Raw genomic sequence first — 25,430 nt, forward strand, 5'->3', positions numbered from 1 at the left:
GGACGAGGGAGCAGGAGGGTGGAAATGCTGAATCCAGGCCCTTTCTGCAAGATGATGGAGGGAAGGGGGAGGAGGAGGAGGCTCATTAAGTGGCCGAGGCCCCTCAGTGGACAAAACACGCCGGGAGGAGCCATGAGAATCTGCCGCCTCACATGCCGGAGGATTTTTTTTAACCAATTAAATATGAGAAATCTTATCTTGCATGCTAACAGCCAATTTGTGTTTTTCTGCTGTTTTTGCACTTTAAGAGTTCTTTATAGGCAAATTAAGACAGATCAGGCTGTTTAAAAATGAAGGAGGCTAACAGGCAGGTAGAAACATGGACAAGCAGACGTCTGCTTCATTGACTTAAACTATGACTGCAAATGTTAGTCGACTACCTTTTCTCCATGAGGAAGACAAGCTTAGATAAAAAGATCCTTGATGATAAAAACTCTGACGAAAAGTAAGTTGAGTGTTCATCAAAGAGACTAAAACAAGACTAAAGAGTTTATACTAGACTGTTGACCAAAAACCAAAGAAAACTCTGCATGCAAGTTGGACAGTTTGCAGAGTTTACTTTGTGTTTCTGTTGGATATATTGCCCTCCAACGCACCTGTCTAAAGAAAGAGACATTTAAAATCTATGATATTTCTCCACTGTGCATATGGGATATGTAGGGATGCACAATGTTATGGACATGACATCAGTATCAACAAAAAAAAATCTGGCAATATTTAAAACCAATATATGGGCTGTTAATATCGCCATATATCGGCTGTATTGACTATCTGAATACACAGATGTCAGAATGAAAATATCAAAAGACCAAGTAAAATAAAAAAACAGAAGTAGAATCTCGTAGAACTTAATACAAATCACACCCAGATCAACAATGAACAGGCCTTTTCACATCTGCCTTTAATTCCTACAGGCCTTGTCTGTTAAATCTGGAACAAATGTTTGTGATGGTAAGGACTTTTCCCAGATACTGATTGTACCCTGGACAGGAATTTGAACCCCTAACCTCCTGTGGCAACTTTGGGGATGTAAACCACTGAGCTAGCCCAGCCACTATGTAATACATTATTCCATGACACAACACACATGCACAAGCGTTTTTTTTATGATCACGAGAATTTCTTGGTGATAGTAAGATTCAAACCTTGGTTCAGATTCTTCCCCGGTTGTGGGACTTATCAGCTAGCTGCTTGACTGACTGAGCCAATGGGGATGAATGTGCATGCATCCCATTTTAGGAGTGCAAATGTGCTCTTGACGTTATTTGGGCCATAGAGAACAATTTTGTCTTTCCTTTCCAAGCAGGTAGACAACAATCTTGTCTATTGTTGACCTTTGGCTGGCCCTGATTGGTCGCTACAGCCAAGTAAAAAATAAGAGAAGAAATCAGAGCCGCCCTATTGGCCGACAGATAACAGGAAGTTGTTGACTTTTACTTCCGTTGCAAAAATGGAGCACTGATAGCTTTTTTTTCACTGTAAAAAAAATGTAATAAATACTCATATTAGTATAGATTTAGCAATGCAGATTTGTGAATAAATATTGCACTTTGCGCCTGGATTTAAAATGTTCTGGAAAGGATATAAACGCCACAAGAAGTGTGTAGATCGCCTAAAAGGTAAGCTTCAGATTACAGTTTACTCCATAAGAGATCTGTCTTATGGTTCCTGAGATAATGCAAACAATGCAGCGCCACTGCTTGGATCCCACGATCCAGCAGAGGTTGGAAGATTAAAGCAGAAAAACAGATCTTATTCAGTTGAAGACTCTTTCTTGTTCATCCTGATTCCTTAAACTTATGTGTTTCAAGGACTAATGTTTGTTTCTGTCTTTTGAGCTTTAAAGTGTGTTACAAGGATTTGCATTTTAGGTCTGAATACAAATATAAATGTTGGCATTGATAACAGTATAGGCTAAAATAAATGCTCTAAAATCAGCATATTGTAAATTGGCAAAAATCTAATACCATGCATTCCTAAAGGCACGTCAGTATTTCGATCAGGTAGGTCAGGTCAGGCATGGGAGCACTTGCCAATTGGGCACTTCACCGTGAAAACTTTGGTCCCTCTCTGCTCCAGGTTCCAGATCACCATCCTCCAGGCCTGTGCCTGGCCCATCGATATCTCTACTGGTATCCTTCTAGCTGCCACCTCCATGACCCAACATGGTCGCCCCCAGCCTCTGGACCAGCTCGCCAGGTCCTGGGCATCCAGTATGCAGCCAGGTGCCCATAAAAGCGCAGCTGCTGTTCCTGTATCAAGTATTTTTATCACCTCAACTGGGCTAAAATATTTTTTGGGATTTTGCTGACCAAAACTAGACTAAAACTTAAAAGGACAAAAATTACTAAAATGTGACTAAGACTAAAGAGCACTATGATCCAAAGACTAAGGCTAAATTCAAAATAGCTGCTAATTTAGTTCAAAGAAGAAATTAAATACCTTGACTAAAAGAAAAGACTAAAATGTAGGGAATTTTTATTGACCAAAACTGAACTAAAATGTTTTGGAGTATGTCCACTAAAACTAAAACTAAGACTTTCTTTAGAATAGCTGCCAAAATTAACACTGGTGTGCTTGGAGTGAAAGAAACTGGGAGGAAGAGACAGAAAGCCTATAGTGTTACGGGTGACGAGCGAGGCACTGACCAGCCCGCTCATGTTTGATTGGCAGGATGGTCAACGGGTTCCAATCTGTCCTGGCCCTGCATTTGCATTTGTTAATTAAATGCCACAACAATATGATCTCTAACTATCAACAAGTCCCCCCCAACGCTCCGGAGAACATACCCAGCTGAAGCCAAAGTGAGGTGGACAGCAGAGGTGTAGCGCATCCATTGGCTCGCTGTTTCAGAGTCGAGGTAATCTTTTAGTTGGGAAGTTTAACAAGAGAAACACGGCGATCGATGTTAGTGGGGGAACATCACTTTCTTTTTTTTTTTTCTTTTTTTTTTTTCTTTAAAGAAGGTAGGAAAAGAAGAAACACAGAGGTAATATGCTGAGTCGAGACTCAGAACAAAATGGGAATAAACAAAACCAACAAAACTCAGTGCCCCGTGGAGGCTGGAGCATGAAATAAATGAATGAAACATGCATTTTATGTTGTTAAAAAGCAGCCCCAACAAATAGTGCTGTGTTAATTGAAATGATTAATGCTCGTAAACAAATATCCAGAAAAACTTTTCCCCAATTGTCGCGCCGTCATTAGTATCTGTGGCATAATGCAGAACTTAATCGCGCTATAATCACACTTTACACATTACACCCGAAACACGGCCATCCATTAGTAACCTGCTTTAGATTCAGGTTAAGGGCACATCATCAAACCAGTAGAGTTTGGGAAGGGGAGCAGCCTATGTGTATGTATGACTCTGGCCTTAATGAGGGTGTTTCTGGGGGTTTCTTTGTGTTTGCTGCTCTTTAGTCAAGAGTAGGGACGGCTGGGTGATCAGTCAGCACTGAAAGCACACACAGGGCCGATTTGTCACCAGCGGCTGGCACTGGCAGCACACCGCTCCTCCGTCTGCATGATTTGTGAAACCAGGGGCTGTATTTAGTGGTCCCATTTAAAGGCATATTGGAGAACGGTTTCTGTAAGTAGTGTGTGTAAGTTTGTGTTTATGTGTATGTAAAGCCAGTCACTTGGTCACAGCCGAACATATCTGCAGCACTTGGGAGAAGAGGGTTTTCAGCTGGAGGGCTTGTGAAACATGAGCCTTTCCTCTCATTAAAGGCAAAGCTGTGTTTAAACCAAAGCTTGTTTGCTCCTGCTGTAATATGTTTGCGAACATCAGCAGGAGTAAATAAACACATTCGCTAGGCTCGGCTTCAGAAGAACAAAATCGGCCTGCGACTGAACTAAATGGAACGGTTTACACAGAATTACACGGAGGGAGAAACTAATAACTCTACATATGTCTTCATCTTAGTGAGCTTGTAGCCACAGAAGCTCGATGGCACAAAGCTGGAAAATCCCACAATTTACTCTATTCCCCGACTGCATGTTAAACAGCTTAACACGTCCATTTGAACATGGCGAGGCAGTGAGGAGATCTACCACGGGACTGAAACAAGCTGAACACAACATATGGCCTGTATGTAGGGGGTACATGGTCGTGAGGTAATAACTGTACTCCAGCACTACTGGGCATTTGTAGACCCATGGTTACATACATGAGCCTAGATTAGGGTTGTTTTTACAGCTGAAATAATGAAGGGGGGCTTTTGTCACCAAAGCAGCATATCTGCAGTTGTATGCTGTTAGTTTGTTGTTCTCCATAACAACTTCATTCAAAGACAAAAAGACTGACAGAGCCTTTCATATATTTAGGTTATCTGCAACAGACTATTGTCTAAATTGCTTTCAAGTCAAGAATTTTTAATATTTTGATTCCAGGTCAGGATGCCTTCGTCAGAATACCCACAATAGTCAATAAGAGAGAGCAGACCTGGAAGTCAAAAACTGAATGTTGCATCCTTACAGCTAACAAACATAAGCACCGCTACTTTATCTTCTCAGCTAGGATGTCACCCATATTCTTTTACTCTTGTTGTTTACTGGTGCCAAAAACAACACATGCCACGAAAGCCAGTCAAGGACATCAACTGCCCTCCATATTTGTTTTTTCTTCTGAAGACACATTTGATCACGTAAGTTTCTGTGAGATTTTGTGTTTCTGGAATCACCGCGGTGAAGTCATCACTACAAGCCACAGGTGTGTGATCTAAAGGTATGGCCAAGTTGTCTTGTGAGATCAATCAGATACTTACAACTTTACAAACTGGTTGAAACTGTCCTTTACTTTGTGGTCTCCCATGTTTATAAAATAAGTTAAGATTTAAAGATCATCTAGTGTGCAACCTTAGGACAAGTTGATTTAGGGCTGTATGATCAATAATTAGCAGAAAAATCTTTAAACAACATGAAACCTCCAGAGGGGAGAGAGTGACTGCTCTGCTTTGGTTGGTGTTTGTAGTTTTCAGCATCTATGAAAAATGTAGACATATGTTCTGGAAATGGTACCAATTGGCTCCAAACCTTTTGTCCCAACAAATATAGGCACTTTTAACAGTGGCAGGCCTTGAAAGCATCAAAATGTTTCTTTTTTTATGATGCCAAACTTACCTGATCAGACTGAAAAAACTCTTAAATGCTGCCTTTAGCTTAAAACTTAGAAGAATATCAGTTTAATGCTAAAAATTCTTAAAAAAGAGGTTTTTCTTGTCACTCACCCACAGATGTCACATTTGTACTCTCTCATGCCGAGGTGTCTCTTCACATGGTTTCTGGCGTCTCCCAGCTGTGCTGTTGCAAAGTTGCAGATCTTACACATGAAGGGCTTTGATCCTGTAAAACAGTATGGAAAAGTCATATCAACCAATGCTTATGTTTGAAAGAAATAAGGAGCAATTTCAGGAAAGGGTGACTGAAAAACTTCTCAGCAGAAATTTAAGCATATACCCCAGGTTCATTTTTCAATGCCAGACATTTAAGTTTATTTTTAGTGTTGTAATCACAGAAAAACCTACTCCACAGCCTTAAAATGACTTCAGAAATGTAAAAACAGATGCCCTTACTCCAGTCCCCACATAAACTAGAGTCACAGTCTGAGTGCGAGGCATCCCTTCATTCACTCTCTATCTATCCTTGTCACTCTCCTTCATCTCTTACCTACTCTTCCTTTGCCTGTGGATGCGTAAATTGGATTCCAAAGGTCAGGGCGAATGCGTAAATCAATTCTGTGTGCGCTCACTACCTCCTATTCCATCATTAAAGCGCTAATCACTCTGGCGGGCTTCGCGGGGAGGTTTCTCCCTAATTATTGTCATTAATAAGTCCAGAGGGCGGGGTAGCGCTTGAGAGAGTGGCAGAGCCTCTGCCTGCAATCTGTCATTTCAGAGCAGAGCTGCGAGGGCTGATTCCTCCGCTGTCTGTGACGCACAAACAAACTACAAGCTCAAGTTAAAAGAGGAGCACTGGAAACTGTGGAATTTAGTCTGGATTTCTACAACCCTATTTCATAAAAGTTAGGGAGCTGTGTAAAATGTAAATGAAAACAGAATGCAATGATTGATAAATCTCACAAACCCATATTTCACTATACAACATAACATGAACAAAGTGAGACATTTAACAATTCATGCAAAACTATTTTAAATTTGATGGTGCAGCACATCTCAATAATGTAAGGACAGGGCCATGTTAACTTTGTGTAGCATCCTCTCCTCTTTCAACAGCATTCTGTAAATTTCTGGAAAGTTAGGAGACCAGTTGTTGGAGTTTTGAGAGAGGAACGTTGTCCCATTGTTGTCTGATGTGACATTCTATCTGCTCAATAGTTTGGGGTTTTCTTTGCCAGACTTTCATTTTATGATGCTACGAATGTTTTCTATTTGTGAAAGGTCTGGACTACAGGCAGGCCAGTTCAGCACCCAGACTCTGTGAAGCCATGCTGTTTTGAAGGATGCGGTATGTGGTTTAGCATTGTCTTGCTGAAATGTTCAAGGCCTTCCCTGAAAGAGACGTCTGGATTGGAGCATATGTTGCTCTAGAACTGCTATCTACTTTGCAGCATTGATAGTACCTTTCCAGATGTTTAAGCTGCACACAATAGGCACTAATGCAACCCCAGACCATCAGAGATGCAGGCTTTTAAACTGTGCAGTAAAAAATGGTGGTCCCTCTCTTCTTTGGTCCACATGGCATGGCATCCATGGTTTCAAAAAAAAAAAGAATGTCAAATTTTGATTCATTTGGCCACAGAACAGTTTTCCATTTTGCCTCAGTCCATCTTAAATTAACTTCCGCCCAGAGAGCATGGTGGCATTTATGGATTGTGTTCAAATATGGCTTCTTCGTAGCATGACAGCTTCAACTGGCATTTTGGGATGGGATGGCAAACTGTGTTGACAGACAGTGATTTCCGGAAGTGTTCCAAAGTCCACATAATGATTTCCAGTCCAGAGTCAGTCCTGTTTTTAATGCAGTGCAACCTGAGGCCCCGAAGATCACAAGCCAAGCCTTATTCCTTGCACAAAGAGATTTCTCCAGACTCTCTGAAACTTTTGATGATATTTTGTACTGTAGATGGTGGGATATTCAAAGTCCTCACAATTTTGCATGAAGGAACAGTCTTTCAAAATTGCTCCACATCTCTTAAGACACATTTTTGGCAGACTGGTAAGCCTCTGCCTCTCTGAAATGTTCCTTTTATACTCAGTCATGTTACCGACCTGTTGCCAATTCACTTTATTAGCTGTAAAATGCTCTCCCAGCTTTTGATCATCAGTATCACTTACTTTTCCACCCTTTTGTTGCCCTTTCTCTATTTTTTCTTGGATATTTTGTTGCCATCAAAGTCAAATTAGGCTAATATTTTTCATAAAATGGTAAAAATTTCTCAGGTTAAACATCAGATATGTTCTATTGCCATAAAGCCTAGGCTTGTGAGATTTGTAATCAATTGCATTCTTTTTGTATACACATTTGCACAGTTCCCCAACTTTTTCATGGTAGAGGTAGTATATTTCATGTCAAAGAAAGTCTGTGATTCATGTTGTTTACCAAACTTGAGTCATAGAAAAGATTTGTTATAGCCTGAACTTTATCCCAAAAATCAAACAGTTGAATTTCATAAAACAAAGCAAGAGTACTTTGTTTTGCAGGCCAGAATTAGGCCAGCAAGTGGCAGCCTGGTATGATATGATATCCACACACGCATCTTTGAGCAAGCCCTCACCCTCTCGCAGTGAATATCCCAAGACGTTCTGCAATATTTATTCCAGGGGCAGCTGCTGATTTGATTAAGCACTTTGTGTAGATTACTAATTCGTTCATACACGGTTCACTTGCTGTGAGCTGGAAGTACGACACATCGAATTTTAGGCCCGTAACGAAGATTGAAAGGCAAGCCTGTGCTAACAAGGCCCATAAACACAGGGGGCGAGGGGGAGGGCGCAGGGGGGTCCACACATGGGCAACAGCAATGCCAGCCTCTTCATTTCACATGTCCCTGCAGTGTACAGCAAACACACATACAAAAATCCCTACACTTCACCAAAAAAGGTGCATACATAAGGACAAAAGAGGCAGAAAAACACTTTAAATCGCTATATGTGTCTACAAACTTCACACCTAAATGTGCACACACTTTCACACAAACTTAATAATAAACCACACAACGCAATCATCAACACCCACACAAAACAAAAAGACAGACATACACATTCACACCACACCAACCTTGACACCTACAAATACCTACATCTAGATGCAGAACCCCACCTCACGCCTATGCATGTGCATGCAGACAAACACATTAAATTCACAAGACATAATCACCCATGGACAAACAGACGGAGAGACAATCGCTGCCGCTCCTTCTCAAACACGCTTTCAAACACACACAACCTAAAGTTGAGGTGAGAGCGAGGCGTGTGGGGAGCTGATTTGTCCAGATGGCTGGCTGAGTATGAGACATGGCAGAAAGGAGAGAGATGTAACGTCCCTCAGTTCTCACATCTTATCACATTAATACTCCACCACTCCACTTAAACAGCCTCCGTGAAACTGAAATTGACCATCAATGCGGTGTCATGTTAAATTAATATTGCCATCCACAGAGGGGCGATGTGGCTCCCTCACATCCCAGATGAGACAGGGAATGACTAATTCATTTCCTGAGAGGAGAGAGGAACCTCATGCAATGCTTCACTCCACACACATACAAGGTGATGTCTTAAGCCTTTCACATGCCACACAATCCTAACGTAGTCTCTTGGCTTTAATCCTCAGGTTTGTAGGAAGCAAATACGAAAGGAGGATATTTGCATTATTATTTTCAAGAGCTTTAACTTACTGTTTGAACTTGAAAATGTCCCACTTTTTAGCTGCAGGTTGGTTCTGATGCCACAATAGCAAGTAAAGTGGCATTTAAGACACTGTAATGTCTTACTAAAGAGTTGCAAATATCCAGTCAGTGCTTGTTTATTTTGTTAAAATTTTCAGTCATTGCAGCACTTAATAAGCAGATCTGCAAAGCATTATAGGCGTAACAAATATGCCTATAAAAAGTATGCTTGGATGTTTTACCCTTTTTCTTGATTTCAAAAAAATAAATCGCAGTCAATATAATTTGGGTTATTTGAGAAAAAATAATTATAAAAGCCTCTATAATGTTGAAGTCAAAACTGATTTCTACAAAGGAACATCAATTAAACAAAAATATGAGATGTAAAATAAGTGAATGCATAAATATTCATCCTCTTTAAAGATACTGACATAATTCAACAGAGGCCCAGCTAGAGTTGATGCTAGTAGTCTCACAACTAGTAAAATGGGAATTACCTGAGTGAATGTGTCTCAAGACACCTGTATGGAAGGTCCAGACACAGGTTGATCAGTACTCCTGGATACCATTACACCATGAAGATAAAAGAACACTCCAAGCAACTCAAAAAAAAGGTTACTGAAAAGTAAAAGTCAGGGGATGGATACAAAAAAATTCAAGGCACTGAACATCCCCCAGAGTTCAGTTAAACCTTACATCAAGAAATGGAAGGAAAGTGGCACATGTGTAAATCTGCCTAGATCAGACCGTCCTCACAAACTGAGTGAGCATGCAAGAAGACCAGTGAGAGAGGCCACCAAGACACCTATGACTACTCTGAAGGAGTTAAAAGCTTCAGCAGCTGAGATGGGAGAGACTCTGCATATTACAACTGTTGACTGGGTTCTTCATGAGGCAAAGCTTAAAGGGAGAGTGGAAAAGAGAAAGCCACTGTTGAAGAAAACACAGATTAAATCTTGGCTAGAGTTTGCCAACAGGCCTGTTGAACACTCCATGGGCAAGTAGAAGAAAGTCCTTTGGTCTGATGAGACCAAAATGGTCTAATGCATACGCATACTTGGCCAATAAATGGGATTCTGATTTTGAGACAGAAAATAAAAGTAGCAAAAGGCAGACAGCGCCATTAGTTGGTTAAAAGAGTACTGTGTATACATCTTTGTCAAATCAACCTAAATTGTCCATATTTGTACTTATTTTTCATTGCATTGAAGGCATCACATACTTGTAAATGAAATGCATTTCTATAAAATTTACTGTTGAATGGGGATCTTTACTGCAAGAGGGTGTGGGCATGCTCAGAGAGGCACATGTGGATACCATACTGTAGCAGGATGCCTCTTGCAACCCTAGTTCTTGCCTGCAAAGCAAGTGCAGTTGTAGGACGTATTGGTTTAAATCAAAATATCAATCCCATAATGATTTAACAGGTCAATTGTTGTATTAAAAGCCCATTTATGTAAGTTATAAAAATGGTGTATGACAGGCCAGTGTACTGGTCCAGTTTTACTTTTAACTTCTTCACAGAAAAACACATAACATCCTGCATGCATGGCATGAATGTCTATTACTTCAAAGCTCAGTCTGAGGTCAGACAGCTCACTCTGGTGAAAAAGTGACCAATTTACCTCAAAATGCAAATTCCAGCTGTAGCCTCATTGGCAAAATGCTAGCATGTGTCTGTGTTTCCTTTAAGGGACAAATTGACAAATCTGTGTGCAGCCTCCCACTACCGTCTCCTGATTTCACTGATTAATCAAGTGAATAAAAACTAGGTCTTAATTAAAAGGATCTGGACGTGCTCCCAGCACAGAAACTGGCAAACCCCCACCGTGCAGCTCCACGGCCCAACAAACAAACTCCCAGAATAAATGACCACTACATAAAAGGTGAATAATTCACTGTAATGAGGGAACTTAGCAATAATAACAACTGGCATATGTTGTCAAAATGAAGAGAAATAGGTGCTTTCCACAAATAAGACCAGCATGGATAAAAGTGGAGTAATCTCATAATCAAGATCATAACTCAATCCAATATAAAAAGGTAAACCTTAAAAAAAACATGCAGAGTGTGCCCTTGACTTGGAGCCATCTGTTGGGACCTCAGAGTCACAGCTTTCATTTTCTTAAGTAACAGTAAGTAAGTGACCTCAAAACTCAAGAAATATGACACAGGGTATAAATTATGAAAACGCGAAGACTAATCGTTAATAAGAAGAAAGTGGTCGCACATCATTAATCATCAGGATTTTAACCTCCAATTCTCACAGCTTTCAGCAGTCTGATTTTAGCAGTAAGCAATCTGAAACGGCCACACAAGGTGACTGCTATACATGCTAAATATAAAAACGGAAAATGGTCACTTGGCATCACATTAAAACAATTTCTCCGTCTTATATAAATAGGTTATCTCAACTTTATTTTAGGAACATCAGTATAAAGGGAAAGATGTGCTACAACCCATTTTTAGTCTGCAGCATGGTTTTAAAATGTCATAAAAACAGCACACTACCTGAAATACTTTCCCTGTACCCGGTCAAGACAGAGGGAACATACTGGAAACTTTGAGTTTTTTTAACAGGTACTATATGACAACAGATTCCAACACAAACCATCCACTATCAACAGAAGTACAACCAACATGAAACATCTGCCACTCCAAACTTAAGTTGTCAAAATGTTCGATACTTTCATACTTTTCAATACCACGCTCTTTTAAAAGCTACAATACCTGCTGTTTTACATTCAGTAGACGTTATGAAAGGCTAAACAGTGATACAGATATACAATGCAGTTTTCGGGTTGTTTCACAATGGCTAGGCTTCAAAAGATGTAGAAACATATTGACACCTCTGCACAAACATGCAGGATATTGTTTGATTTCTACTAAAGTCATAGACCTTGTCCACAAGCATCTCTGCTCTGATCTCTGTGAGAACCACTTTACCACATCTTAAGATTTACAGTGTGGCAAATACTGAAATGTTGTTAACCTGTATCTCATTAATGATAGTGTCTGTTGCAGACTAACAGAGCAGAGGAGAAAGCCAATGTCACCTGGCGACTGGTCCCTTTAGGTGCTTTTAAACAGAAGCAACTTTCCCTAAAGGAACGACCTATAATGAACTCTGTGCTTCTCTTCCATGGAAACCAGGGTTGAAATAAAGTTGTAGGTTAAAAAAGCTACTCCCTGACGAGTGAAGAGTCCCTGCTCAGGGAGGGGGGTACTTTCCATAGGAACTATGGTGGCTGGGGACTAGGTGAACAACTCTGCCTACAACCCTCATGTTACCACCATAATCATCTGCATTTCAGTGGTCAACAAAGGCTCACATCTGGTGCTTTTCCATTTCATTTAGGCCCCGTCCACACGGAGATGAATTTAGGAATATACGCAAAAGCTTTTTGTTGTATCAGCGTTTCAGCCACACGGAAATGGCATTTTGGGAAGCCATAAATGCTAATTTTTGAATCCGGGTCCCAGAGTGAACACATCTGTAAATGCTTACCGTTTCATCTTCGTGTGGACAGCCAACCTTTCTTAAAACAATTACAGCATACATAGCATAGCCCACTCAAGCTGCATGCGCAGGTCAGACCAAAACAACAACGGCGGATTACAGGCTTGTGTTCATGCTGCAGAAGCTTCTGAGCTTATTATAACTTTGACAGCAAAATCTGATTCTCCTTTACCACCACCGAGAACAGTATATACCAGATGTTCTTAAATCCATCGCCAAGAACAACCAGAAAGGCGACTAGGAGAAAGTTTTGGGCAGTTTTCCGTAATCTTCTTCTCTCTTTTGGTGCATTTCTGTGGGAGTGTTACAGCACCACTTACAGGCTTAGCATATATATTACAGCGTTTTTGGTGGTACCGTACTTACATGGACATTTCCTGAAACAATCCCATGTTTATTGAAAACATTTTCAAAAAAAGCTTGGCTCTATTTGGTTTGACTCAGCATGCTATCCCAGCCCAGCAGGGGATTTGCTTTATCACCACAACTGAGCTACCCGTTTGAGGGTCTAGAGCTGATGACGTGGTGTTTTGAGTCAGTGAATAAAACAAAAAGCACGGTTTGGTCTCTACTTCAAAGTTTCTTCTTCTTCTGTGGGTAATACATCAGGTATTACAAAGTTTGATGCAGTGGTTGTGGTTTTGGCATGTGTCCAATTGCTGGGCCCTGAAACAGGCATCAATATTGGCTTTTACCAGTATCTTACTGAAGTTCAAAAGCCTACTATCATGTCAACTCTGCTCCATACAAACAACGATGCCTATCATGTACAGAAATGGTTAGCACAGAGCATGGACTTCAATTAAAGCCCCATTAAAGTTTGGGCTGAAAGGGGGCTGAACCAAAGAAGGCAGCGAAGGGCATTTATTGATGGCGCCCTCACATCTCGTTCCTGCATTAAGTTGATTTTAAAAGCAATTAATACACATGGTCAGGGAAAAGTAATGGAGCACCCTGTGTTCTTAACCTGCTGGACGTTTCCAAGCCGAAACCCTGGCCAACACCACCCTGCTTTGCATTATAAATGACAAGATAAATCTTAATGGATTGAGCATAATCAGCTTGCCATGAAGGCTGACATATACACACTCAGCGGTGCTCACACACATATACACAAACCTGGACATACAGACACAAGGGAAATTAAAGGGTTTGAATACGTCTGCATTGATTATTTTAAATTATTAGCCCACCTCTCTTTGGACCTCCAATGCTTTTAGCCTAAGCTTTAACACATTTACAGAGACTTATTGACTATAATTACAACTGAGTCTTGGTAATGGACACATCAATTATGAGTCGCACTTGTCTTTGACCAAGCGTTGCTCAGGGAATCCCAATCGGGGGTCCATTAGCGTCTCTCCTGCTGGTCTGAAGCTCAATCAGTCTTTACCTTCACCTCCACTGAAACCGCTATTACCTGGCTGCATTAGATAGTAGCCTTAACATTAGCATTAGCTGCCAAAGAGGAGGCTGCATCTGCCCACTCAACAGAGCTATACCTAAAACATAAAAGCCTTATAGCAGAGCAGCAGCTCTATCTTTTGAGAATTAGTTAGGTCAAACTGGATGTGACCTCATGCTCTTAAGATACCCAAATCCAAACAAAAACACTTTTCTCCTGGAAATTCAGAACAAATATGTGATGCTATGTTGTTAACCTTCTTTAAAAGAGGTATCAATCTAGCCTTAAGGGGGGTGGTATATCATGGTATACCAATTATTTTGTTTTGTTCCTGCCAGCCACAGATATATTTCCCATGTGAAGTGGGTGTAAGCTGGTTTGAGATTGCAGCAGGAAATATTCTAGAAAATTCATCAGGCAGGATTATGAATTTTTTTTCATGTGACCACAAAGACCACAGACTAAAAAGCGCCAAACCAGAACGATTTATGTGCACATAATGAAGCTGTTTCAGTGTTTTCTGTTGGCCATATTCTTTTCTGCCCTTTCTGACAATATTTTTATTTGTGTCAAACTTCACAAAGCATTGATATGCTTCTTCCGTGAAGTCCTCTTCAGATAATTAAACAACACCCCCCCCCCCCCCAATTTCAAGAATGCATATGTGGAAAAAGCTAGAGAGAGGCCTGTCCATGGTGAAGTGTCATCAAGTAAAAGTGGTGTCTGTTGGCTTTGTACAGAGACAGCTGGTAGACGTGCCCTGCAGAAGACGTAACTTCAACTTTCATACTGACAATACATTTGAGAGCTCATACAGTTTCCCCGTTACTTCAGTATGAAGGTTGAATGTATGTCTACCTGTGCCTGTCTCCTTTTTTTGTCTTTTTTAACTAGAAGTATCTGTAGTACTACTAAATAGTGCACATGCATCTGATTAGACTGCATGCAACTGACTGGATGGTTCCAATTTTCTGGTCTTATTTTTTTGACTGTACATAACATGGATGAAACAATTCTCAACATTCTGCTAGGGATGGGAATTAATATGATTTTACTGACATCAGTTCCATTATTGATTCTTCTTCAATTCAGTTCTTTATTGATTCCTTACTGTGAATTTTCATTTTGGAAAAAGTAGACTACATAAGTTCTCACTGTTTAAAACTTTATTTTTATTGAGTCTCTTTCTTTCTGAACACTGAACAAGATGTATGCCACCTTTGGTGAGAGTCATTGACAAGAGTACTTTAATTATTGGCTATAATAAACAGTTTTGATAACTAAATATGTTAAAAATCTAGTGTTTGAGAGGAGAACATGCTAAAATGTACAAAAGTTCTCTTTCGATTGAAAACGCCTCAGTAAAACAAACTCCTCTCTGGATCTTCTATCTCTGACTGAAAACAGAATATAATGCTGCTGCTTATTGCTTTATAAGAAAAAACTTAAAATAAATAGAAAACTAGTCTCTCTGGACATATGAAAATAAATTGAAACTAACAGTTCTTGCATAAAAAGATTCATGCTTTGCATAAAATAACTGTTCAGCAGATGTTGTCACGCTGTTCCTGTCATTTTCTGAGGAATAAAGCCACACTTTTGACCACTTTAGCCTGTTTTTGTGACCTTCCACCATGTTTACTACCTTAACTTCTCTCTTCTAGTTCGCTTCACTGACTGCCTCTCACAAGATCATGTTTTTCAAGGCAAGTGAAAGTAATGCATTGATAAGGGAATTGTTAAGATTAGATGTAAATGATCTTGTGGATTGGACCAAGTGGAACCGGTTTTTGATTCCCATCCCTAATATTCTCGGTACTGAACCATTTGTGTCCACATTCAACACACATGTGTGAATGTAGTTTTTTAACTCCTGCTGGGGGTTTGCAAATCACTCCATGTGAAATCCAAGCAGACTTTCATGTGTTCTGCACAGAAAAAAGTCCAGATTGGTTGAGGGCTGCAGTGATGGCTGTCTTTCTGGAACATGGACCACCGGTTCCTTAGTCACCTCTCTTACTAAGGCCTTTCTTCCCCGATAGTTCAGTTTGGCTGAGCGACTAGCTCTAGGAAGAGTCCTCGTTGTGTTTAACTTCTTTCATTTGAGAATTATGGAGGGCGCTGTTTTTTTGTATACTTCCCCAGATCTGTGCCTCACAATAATCCTGTCTGAGCTCTGTAGGCAGTTCCCTTGACCTCATAGCTTGGCGTTTTGCTTTAATATGTATTGTCAGCTGTGAGGCCTTCTATAGAGAGATGTGTGCCTCAATTTTCCAGTGTTGTTGCAAGGGTCTGAATATTTACACCAATGGGATATTTTAGTTTTTTATTTTTAATAAAATTGCAAAAATATCTAAAATTCTGTTTTCACTTTGCCATGTTGGGGTGCAGATTAATGAGAATAAAAATGTTTTTTATTTACTGTAGCATCAGTGTGCAACATTTAAAAAAAGTGCACTGTAAATGCACTGTATTTTATAAGCCTCCCTTCTAATGCTGTGATAAAATGTAGATTATAAAAACTCATGAATGAGGTGAGAGTTTTCTTTTGTTTTCTTTTCCTATTCAACCATGTAAATCAAATAAGATTTTAAAGTGTGACTTTTTATTACGTGAGTCTGTTAAAAGCACGTGTTAGGAAAGATCAGAGAAGATGACACAAGGGAGAGTGTTAGTGAATACAAGAGAGGTACATACCGGTGTGAGTCCTGATGTGTGCCAGGAAGGCCATGGAGTTGCTGCTTCTGCACACCTTGCCACAGTATTTGCACACACTGCCCTGGTTCTCCTCCCGTTCACGGTTGATCTGCTCCGTGTCCTCCAACACGTACTTGTTGACCTCCCTCAGCAGCTCCTCGTGCTTCTCCTTTATGTGAATGAACAGCTCCTGCTCAGACTCAAAGCGGTCTGTACATTTCACACACTTGAAACTCGCTCCACCTTCAGGTAGCTCTTCCACGCTGTTCTGCTCGTTGCGGAGATGGGCAGCACTGGTCAGGTGCTGGTGTAGGTTGCTCTCAGTGTAGAATGACTTGCCACACACCAGGCAGTGAAAATGCTTGTCCTTGGTTGGGTGTTTCATTGAGATGTGGACATTGAGGCCACTGATTCCATCAGCCATGAAGCCGCAGTCCTCACAGCGGATGCGGGAGATTCCTACTTTTACTTCCTCTCGCAGCTTTACTTCTTTGGGTTTAAGCTTCTTGACATAGAAGGAATCTGAAAGCAGGACACTGTTGGATAGTGGTGTTCCTCCAGTCAAACATACTGCAGCAGTCTGGCCTTCTACAGCCAGGCCTTCCTGCATCGTCTGCTCCTGCTCGGCAAGAGTCTTCATGGATACAATGCAGGGATCAAAGGGAGGAGCTTTGGATACTTGTGTCTCTGAATGAGTGCTGTCCTCCTGTCCTGCATCTAAAATCTGATCTGAATTTAGTTTTTCATCATCAGCTTGTTTATCATCTTCCTCCTGGCTCTCTGGCTGTGCAGACTGATCCATTGCAGGCTGAAGTTCTGCTGGAGTCTCCCTGGGCTCAGACGGCTCATCAGGTTCGACCATCTGGTTGGCTGGTTCATCACCACTGGACATTATAACACTGTCTGCTTGCTTCTCGTCTGCACAGACAGCCACGCCAGCAGCAGCATCATCAGTCTCTGTGGTGACAGTGGGATCAGCTGTGTTCTGATTTTCAGTTGCTTGACTATCATCATCGGATTCAGACTCGCCACCTTCAGGATTCGAGTTTGATCCCACAAACTCAATGACTTGCTGCAGCTTCAATGGGAGTGCCAAAGCTTTTTGTCCCTCACTACCTCCTGTTTCAAGGTATTTCTGACTTTTCTGCTTGTGCCTCTCTGTGTTGGCATGGCGAGTTATTTCCCTGTTGGTTAATGCGTAGTAGCCACATGCTAGACAGACAAACTCAAAGTCTTTGGTGTGCTTTCTCTTGACATGCAGATGAAGGGAAGGGGCAGATTGAGCTACGAAGTCACAGTGGTTGCAAGTGACAACAGAGACAAATTTGCTTTTTTTGAGGCTTGCATCTGACTGACTTTGCTCTTCTCCACTATTTTCTTTGGCAGCCGTGTTCTCAGATTCCTGCACTTGGTCTGCAGCATTCTGGGCATTTGGTTCCTGGACTTCTGTAGTTGTAGGTTCCTGTGCTGGTGTAATGGAGTCACTGTTGACTGAGTTCTTACCTGCACATTCTTGTGCACGTTTGACGTGTTTCTTTGTAACACAGTGACGATCCATGTCACCTTTTGTCACACAGCTGTAGTTGCACAGAGTGCAGCTGTAGCCATACTCCTTGCTGTGTCTACGGCGGACGTGGACACTGAGGTTTGTAGCGTTTGACACAACCAGACCACAGTATCCACAAGTAGTTGTGGCCCCATGCTTTGGTCTTCCTCTCTTCTTTTTGGGAGGTTCGTGCTCTGAATCTTCCTCTGTGTCTGGCACAGCCTTGGCAGCCTCTGCTGCCTCTCCAGTTCCTTGATCACCTTCTGCTGCAGTAGCCGCCTTTTCTCCATCAGCTACCTCGGCTGTAACATCTTTAACAGAGGCTGCATATCGGCTTACACTCTCAACATAGGCTTCAAACGAAGACAGCTGTGTACTGTTCTCCGCTTTCTGTTGCTGCACATGACTGTCTGAGGTCAGATGAACATCCATCCACTCAGAGGTGGCAGAAAAAAAGTTACACAGTTTACAGCGGTACCACTCCCGGTCCAGGTGTTTTACTTGTGCGTGGCTCTCCAGCAATGCGGGGCTGCTGACCCTAAAATCACAGCTGGCACACTTAAGCTGGAACCTGCTGATGGTACGTTTTGCTGCCACTCGTGTTGGAGTAGACTTCACAGTTGTGCCAGGATCTGCAGCTTCCTCTTCTTTTTCCATGCTCTCATCAGTATCAACTGAAAGAAATTTAAATAAACACTTTTAGTCTATCAGAACTGAACAAAATGATTCAAAATGTGCCTAAGAATCACAGTGAACACGCATTGTGAGAAAATGTTTAAAATAATAACTTCAATATGATGACAGGCACAGCAAAGTCTAATGCTATAATGGCTATTTTGCCTTTATATCAGTGCTTTGTGTTATTGGACATATTTACTGGCAAGCAAAAAATAGATTAAGAGAGCCTGATGGCACAATGTGTGGGAGTACAATGATCCCATCAGCTGCTCACTAGTTGCTATTTGATTATCACCACCCGCAGCCGCTTACCAAGACTGAATTTTGTTGCCTTTCACAACTGCATTTACATAAACTCACCCTCTCAAAGCTTAAAAAAATCACAAGAAATTTTTACAACATCAGCATTATACTCACATGCATTTGGGAGCTCTTTACTGTGGTATCTCTGGATGTGCACATCTAAAGGGGCCTTGTCTCTAAATTCATGCCCACAATAGTTGCAGGAATATATCATCTTAGGTTTTGGGGTTCTCTTGCTTAATCTTCTCTCTTGTGTTGGGGTAACCTCCTCTTTATCTGCCTGCTGTTTCTCAGATCCAGCTTCTTTTTCAGCGGAAGTCTTTGTGTTATTGTCCCCAGCTGCTGATTTGGGCTGATCAAAGTCAGACTTTTTAACTTCAGCAGCACTTTCTGTTTCCATGTTGACTTCCTCTTGAATTTCAGGAGGACTTTCTTCACTTCTATCATCTATCATTGTTGCATCTCTGTGGGTGTTCTTTGAGGTCTTTGCATGCTTCCTTGCAAAGTGGATCTTCAGTGATCGTGGGCATTTGGCTGAGAAGCCACAGACAGTGCAGAGGCTTTCCTCATCTTCAGGTAAAGAGTCTGGCTGCTGCTCCTCAGTGAGCTCCTCCTCTGATTTATCAGGCTTGTCAGTCCTACTAGGTGAATCTTTTTCAGTTTCCTCCATTTCCACACCATCTGACTGCACCTTCCCACTGCTGTCACATTCAGGCACTTTGTCCTCAGTGTCCTCCTTTCCTGATATCAATGTTTTATCCATATCATATCCTGTTATGTATCAGTGATGATCACTTTCATCAAAGCTGGATCAGACTCCTACAGAAAAATAAAACATTCAAGTCATCTTTTGCATTTCTAACACTATAAACGAAATCACAGAAAAGTCTGTAAGCAAGTGGTTGTGTGATTAACCTCAAGCTTCTAGAAAGTGATCAGTAATTCTTCAATAACATTCCCTGGCTTTACACAGGTAAATGTCGCCATCTAGTGGCTTCAAACATGAACTGTTAGCTCAAACCGCGGCAGCATGGACAGCAAGGAGAAAAAGTCTGCCTTGAACCAGCATCAAGAATTAAATGGGGCGTGGATAATGTCATCTCTGGGTTTAGATTCATAACAAAATGCTTGTTTACATGGTTCAACATAACTTCACTCTCTGCCCCAATTAGATCAGTGAAACATATTACTAATACAGCTTAAAAACAATGTTAACCAAACGCTTAATGAAGCAGCCTCCTCTAATTTGAGGCTTCTATGTTTGGATTTTACAGTATATTGTTTTTATTATTCAATCAGGTAGATATATAAAGAAATCAAAATGTTCTGAGCATGTAGAGTACCTTTATCACAGTTCACCCAGTAATGATGTTAGTTTCCTTTAGTTTATTTGACACGGGCCATGCACTACAACTGTTGAGCCAGAATTAACTATAAGGCTGATTCACATCAGTGGTCCCACTTCCTATGCAGGAAAATGTAGAAATACACAATCTAAGTTATTACAAACTTAATAAAAAACAAATTCCACAACAGCACATCCCAAAAAACAAAATATTTTAAAACACTGGTGCAAACACTTTAAATCAGTAATTAGATGACTGGTGTGCCTTGAGCCATGGTTTAAGTTTTGTTTCAAAAACACTGAAGCTTGTGTTGTCTCTGATATGGCCTGAAATTGCTTTTTTAGGCACGGAAGTCACACTGACTTTCAGCCTGATCATGCCTTTTGTCGTGTTGTGTACAGGGGGGGCGTGATGGCCAACCATGGCCCAACCAGATGCTTCAAACTCGTCGATATTTTCTGGCATCTGTCAATGAGCATCTTAAATCACCATGAAAACAAAGGGAACTTTTTGTTGTGCCTTCTCTTTAATAAAGGGCAGAAAAAGGCAGGAAATAGACCCAGGAAATAACCCTACCTGTGGACCTCCAGCTGATTATTTGTTATTTAGCTGTTAATAGTGTGTGCTGGCAATGCTGTTGATGTTTTTAAAAGGCAATTATACGAGATAGAAAGTCAAAATTAACGGTTTTGAAGGTCAAGATATAAGGTAAAATTAAAAATCATACGTTTAAAAGGTCAAAATTTGATATTTAAGTCAAAATCAGGAGTTTAAAAGGTCAAAATATGAGTTAAAATTTTAAATTGTAAAACTAATAGGTCGAAATATGGGATCTAAAGGCCAAGTAGGAATTCAGAAGGTAAAAAGCCCAAGATAAAATTCATAAATATGAGTTTTAAAGGTCAAAATATGACTTAATATTTTAAAATGTGAGTCTGAAAGTTCAAAATATGAAGCAAAAAGTCAAAATCATAAGTTAAAGTCATGAGATGCAACATTGAAAATATGAAATGAAAACACAAATTCATTTCTTTTCCACATTCCTAACCTTTTATCCAGTAATATTTTACTCTTTACTCTTTCAGACTTTTATGGCATACCAAGGATATTTTAAATCATCAAGGTTAAGTTCACATCTTTATACTAGAGGAAATCTGCAGACCGCATACCAGCGGGCCAGTTGTAATGAAAATATGACATGATCTTGCAGGTCGGGTATTACTTTACTTGGGCCTTGAGTTTGACACCCCTGCTTAACATTGATTCTGGCACTCTTAAAAAATGTTCTTACAGCAACAGTGTATACGTATAAAATATTGAAATATTAACAACAAAAGCATGTCATATTGCAAGACATTGACATTTTGATATGACACTACAAAAATGATACAATTTCATTACCCATGAGACAAAAGCATGTCCTAAAAAGTGAAAAATTGTGTTTATTCATCAAAAATTGAAAACACCTACACAGTACCTAAATTGTAAAAAACAAGTAGAAGTGAAAAAAGAACAACACTTTCATACTCAAGTAAAAGTAGTTACTTTGAATAAAATTTATTTAGGTAGAATAGTTCTGGTAAACTCAATTAAAAATTGAAAAAGTATTCATTTAAAGTTTACACCAAGTTCTGATCGGCTACTTTTGATATCTGAGGGGGTTGTAAAGTCAAAATATTCTTTCCTTGATGTGCAATAACAAGAGGATATGAATCTCCAACCAGATCGATCAGGTAAAGGCCCACCTTTACTTTAAAATGAAATGTAATCTGTTTTTGGATTCAATGTGGAATCTTCTCTAGCTTCTGACTGATGTGTAATTGAAGTCTAAGACTGTCTTTGACATAAAGCCTGGACCTCAGCGGTGCTCTTTCTTTCTCTCTGCCCCCCACCACCAAAAAAACAAAACAAAATATGATGGCAGTATGTCAGTATGGAAATGTTGCCAATAAATTTTTTGAAGCACGTCTAAAATATTGAAGCCTGTTTCCGCCAGTTAAAAATAAAGAAAGAAAGAAAAATTCTGAGTCATAATAATGAGATACTAAGTTATTATTATGAGATACTAAGTCATAATTAAGTATCTCATAATATTGACTTAGTATCTTATAATAATGACTTAGTAACTCGAATTATGACTTATCTCATATGACTTAACTTTTTTTTTTTTTTAACAAGTGGAAACTGGCGAAACAGTATCATATATTTTACAGTCTTTTATCAGTCTTTATTATCATGACCACAGCGCGAGGGTTTTTAGGAGAGTTGTGTTAACATCAGCGCAAATGCACTTCTATCAGTGTAGGGGAACACGTAAAGATTTAGCTTATTGTGCTCAATATCGCCCTCCTCTGTCAGTTTTGTTGGGCTACGTTGCTATAGTGGTCAAACAATATAATATCAAGTATCAGCGCTTTGCGTTTGGTCGCTTCAGAGAAGTTAAACGGACTCTTCGCCTGACAGCAACTCAAGTGTCGTATATGTGGGTTCATATCTTATATACAACCCCTGGTTTCTGTTTGTTTATTGAAGACTCGTGGTTGCTTTCTTCTATAAGAAAGTGAGGACAATCAGCAGTTAGCCGGAGGTAAATAGTGTCGATAAAGACCGCAAAACAGATAGGAACCGCTGCTGTCTGCCCATAGTACGTGTGCACTACCAAGACTTAAACCTCTGTACATCATACGATAGTCTTTTGACTGCTAACCATCAGTATACCTGTTTGAATATCAGGCGGTTTTACTTGGTAGCATCTTGTACTAGCGTAAAAGTAATGTTAAGTTAGCCGAATGGGTTTCAGGTTACACGATAGAAATAGCGACTCAACTCTTAAACTGCTGCGGTGTAAAAATACTGCAAGAAAACTCTTTACATGGTGTAAATAGCTCGCATAACCCGGCCAAAAAGCACGACAACTTGTGAAGGCTGTTGTGAACTACGGCTTACATGCTAACTAGCATCATGCTCCCATACTGTACTTAGAGCGGCACATGACGCGTCCAATAGCACCGCTACATCAGCCTCGTAGTCCAATCACAGCTGAGAAGAGGAGGGTCTTAATCGGTCTATGGTTTGGAAAACGACGGCAGCACAGAGGCCCAAAAAGGAGGCTAACATCGACCTTCTCAAACAGTGTTAAATGTTACAGAAACGGTGTTTGTAAACACCCAAGACGCTCATTAACGGTTTCAGCAAAACCAACTTGATATATAATTAGCTGAAAAAATCATAATATAATTGAACTTACCTCTTGTTATACGAATATTACCACCGTCCGCGCTTTTTGCTGCTAGACACAAATGGCGTACCGTAGCGTGAGCCATGCGTCACACGAGAAGGCGGACTCGCTCCTCGCGCGTTAGGATTATTTTCTAACTCAGCTGATTTGGTCAGCTGACACATTCAATGTCCGTGGAAAAAATATACAAGAATAAAGAAACTAGTGTATTAAAACTGCAGTGCTTTTATTACTGGTCCTTTACTTAGTTTGATTAGTCATGCCACTAGAAAAAAAACAGCCGTTAAATATTAATAAAGCTTGTTTTTATTCACAACAATAGATAACTGTAGCTGTTTACTAAACCCCTATTCATTTTTATGGAGAAAAATAACGACATGGCTCTTTTAGATTTAGTAGACATATGTATGTAGACAAAAAAAAAAAATTTATTCATCCTTTATGTTTTTTTCCTTTTCCATTTTTTTTTTTTTTTTTTTTTTTTGTTATTCACAAAATACTTGAGTATTCTGTCTTGTAAACTTGAATTGTATCTGTGGTCTGCACAAACTTGTTGACACTTGTCTGCCGATTATACAAGGTATTTTATCATGACATCTTTTTCTCTCCATGGTGTTGTTATGCTATGTCTGTAATATTATTTTTTGTCAAATGTAAATGAAGTCTAGAAAGAAAGAGAGAAAACTTCAAGTGTTGCACTTTTAGGTCAGGTTTGAGAACGATACTTTGAACCATTCCAAATTTTTTTGGAATGTTTAGGCTTAATGAATAAGTCTTGCTGAAACATTTGAGGACTACACAAAGAACTGTAGGGGTACTTTTATGGAATACTTTAAGAATATTAGCAGAAATTTTGGGTAATTTGTGTTGACTTTGGAGAGAAAAATTCTAAGAAATTGAGAACTTTAAGTGAAAATTTTGTTCATGCTTGGCCTTAACAAGCCCTTTCGGTCCATCATCAAAATAAGAAAAGAAACTCCACTACCCTACCTCTCTAAATGGCTAACACCATTTCTTGCTGTGGTGCATTTTCTACAGAAACACAGCCTTTTGGAGATTTGCGGGCATCAGTTATCAGATCCTACTGATCCCAAATAAGTGGCAGAAACTAATATTGCTAATCTTTGCGATTTTTTAAACAAATTTGATGTAGACAATGATGATAAACATCAAAAATTACAATCAGACTTCTCACTATGACTCCCTGTTTTATTAATATCCAGTACTTTGCTTTCATTTAATTTATTCAAGTGTTTAATTTTTCTATTTTTCTTTTTTTTTTTTTGTATTTATTTATTCATCTATGTGACGTCTTTTATCATTTCTGTTCACAATAATCATTGGTAATAGTAATAATGAATATTTATTTTTAGCTTTTTTTTCATGTTTTTGTACTCATTACATTCAGTATATATTCAGTATTTCATTGTATTTCATTGCTGTTGAAATTTAATTTAAAAAAAAACAAAAAACAGTACATACTGTGAACAATTATGAAATGCTGTGATTTATATCACAACTACAGTTTTTACTTGCTTTTAATTTCGGTCCTTTTCCCACTCTCTTCCTTCCAATAATCTGTGACCACTCTTGCAGCCGCTGCTGATCCCCTGGGGGTCAGAACCCACAATTTAAAATATTTTGGCATAATCTGACAAAAAATCAGTGCCGGGGTGCACAGATGGCCTCGCGGTTAGGTTGCTCCCCATGTTTGCAGGTGACCTCGTTACAAGTTAGGCCTGTGGCTTCTTTCCTGCATGTCTCTCCCCCACTCTCCCATTACTGTTTCTGACTCTGTCTACTGTCCTTGTCTATAAAAATAAAGGCAAAAAAAGCCCCAAAAACATCT

At 39.9% G+C, this 25,430-nt stretch overlaps 1 protein-coding gene across 3 annotated transcripts in view; it reads right to left on the reverse strand.

Moving 5' to 3' along the window:
• The window catches only part of znf407 (zinc finger protein 407), a 273,869-nt gene extending 250,197 nt beyond the window's left edge, over positions 1-23,672 (reverse strand). For 2 of the 3 annotated variants that reach the window (XM_041794052.1, XM_041794054.1), the window contains exons 1-5: positions 23,591-23,645; positions 20,341-20,462; positions 19,112-19,816; positions 16,471-18,690; positions 5,232-5,346 (exon numbers count right to left, since the gene is read on the reverse strand). In XM_041794052.1, the coding sequence (XP_041649986.1) occupies positions 5,232-5,346; positions 16,471-18,690; positions 19,112-19,760 (2,984 nt within the window). In that variant the 5' untranslated portion in view covers positions 19,761-19,816; positions 20,341-20,462; positions 23,591-23,645. Of the gene's footprint in view, positions 1-5,231; positions 5,347-16,470; positions 18,691-19,111; positions 19,817-20,340; positions 20,463-23,590 lie in introns of all 3 variants that reach the window. The other variant, XM_041794053.1, reaches the window with a different exon arrangement.
• Positions 23,673-25,430: the final 1,758 nt, after the last annotated feature.

The sequence above is a fragment of the Cheilinus undulatus genome, linkage group 8 (genome assembly GCF_018320785.1).
Source record: "Cheilinus undulatus linkage group 8, ASM1832078v1, whole genome shotgun sequence".
NCBI classification, from domain to species: Eukaryota; Metazoa; Chordata; class Actinopteri; order Labriformes; family Labridae; genus Cheilinus; species Cheilinus undulatus.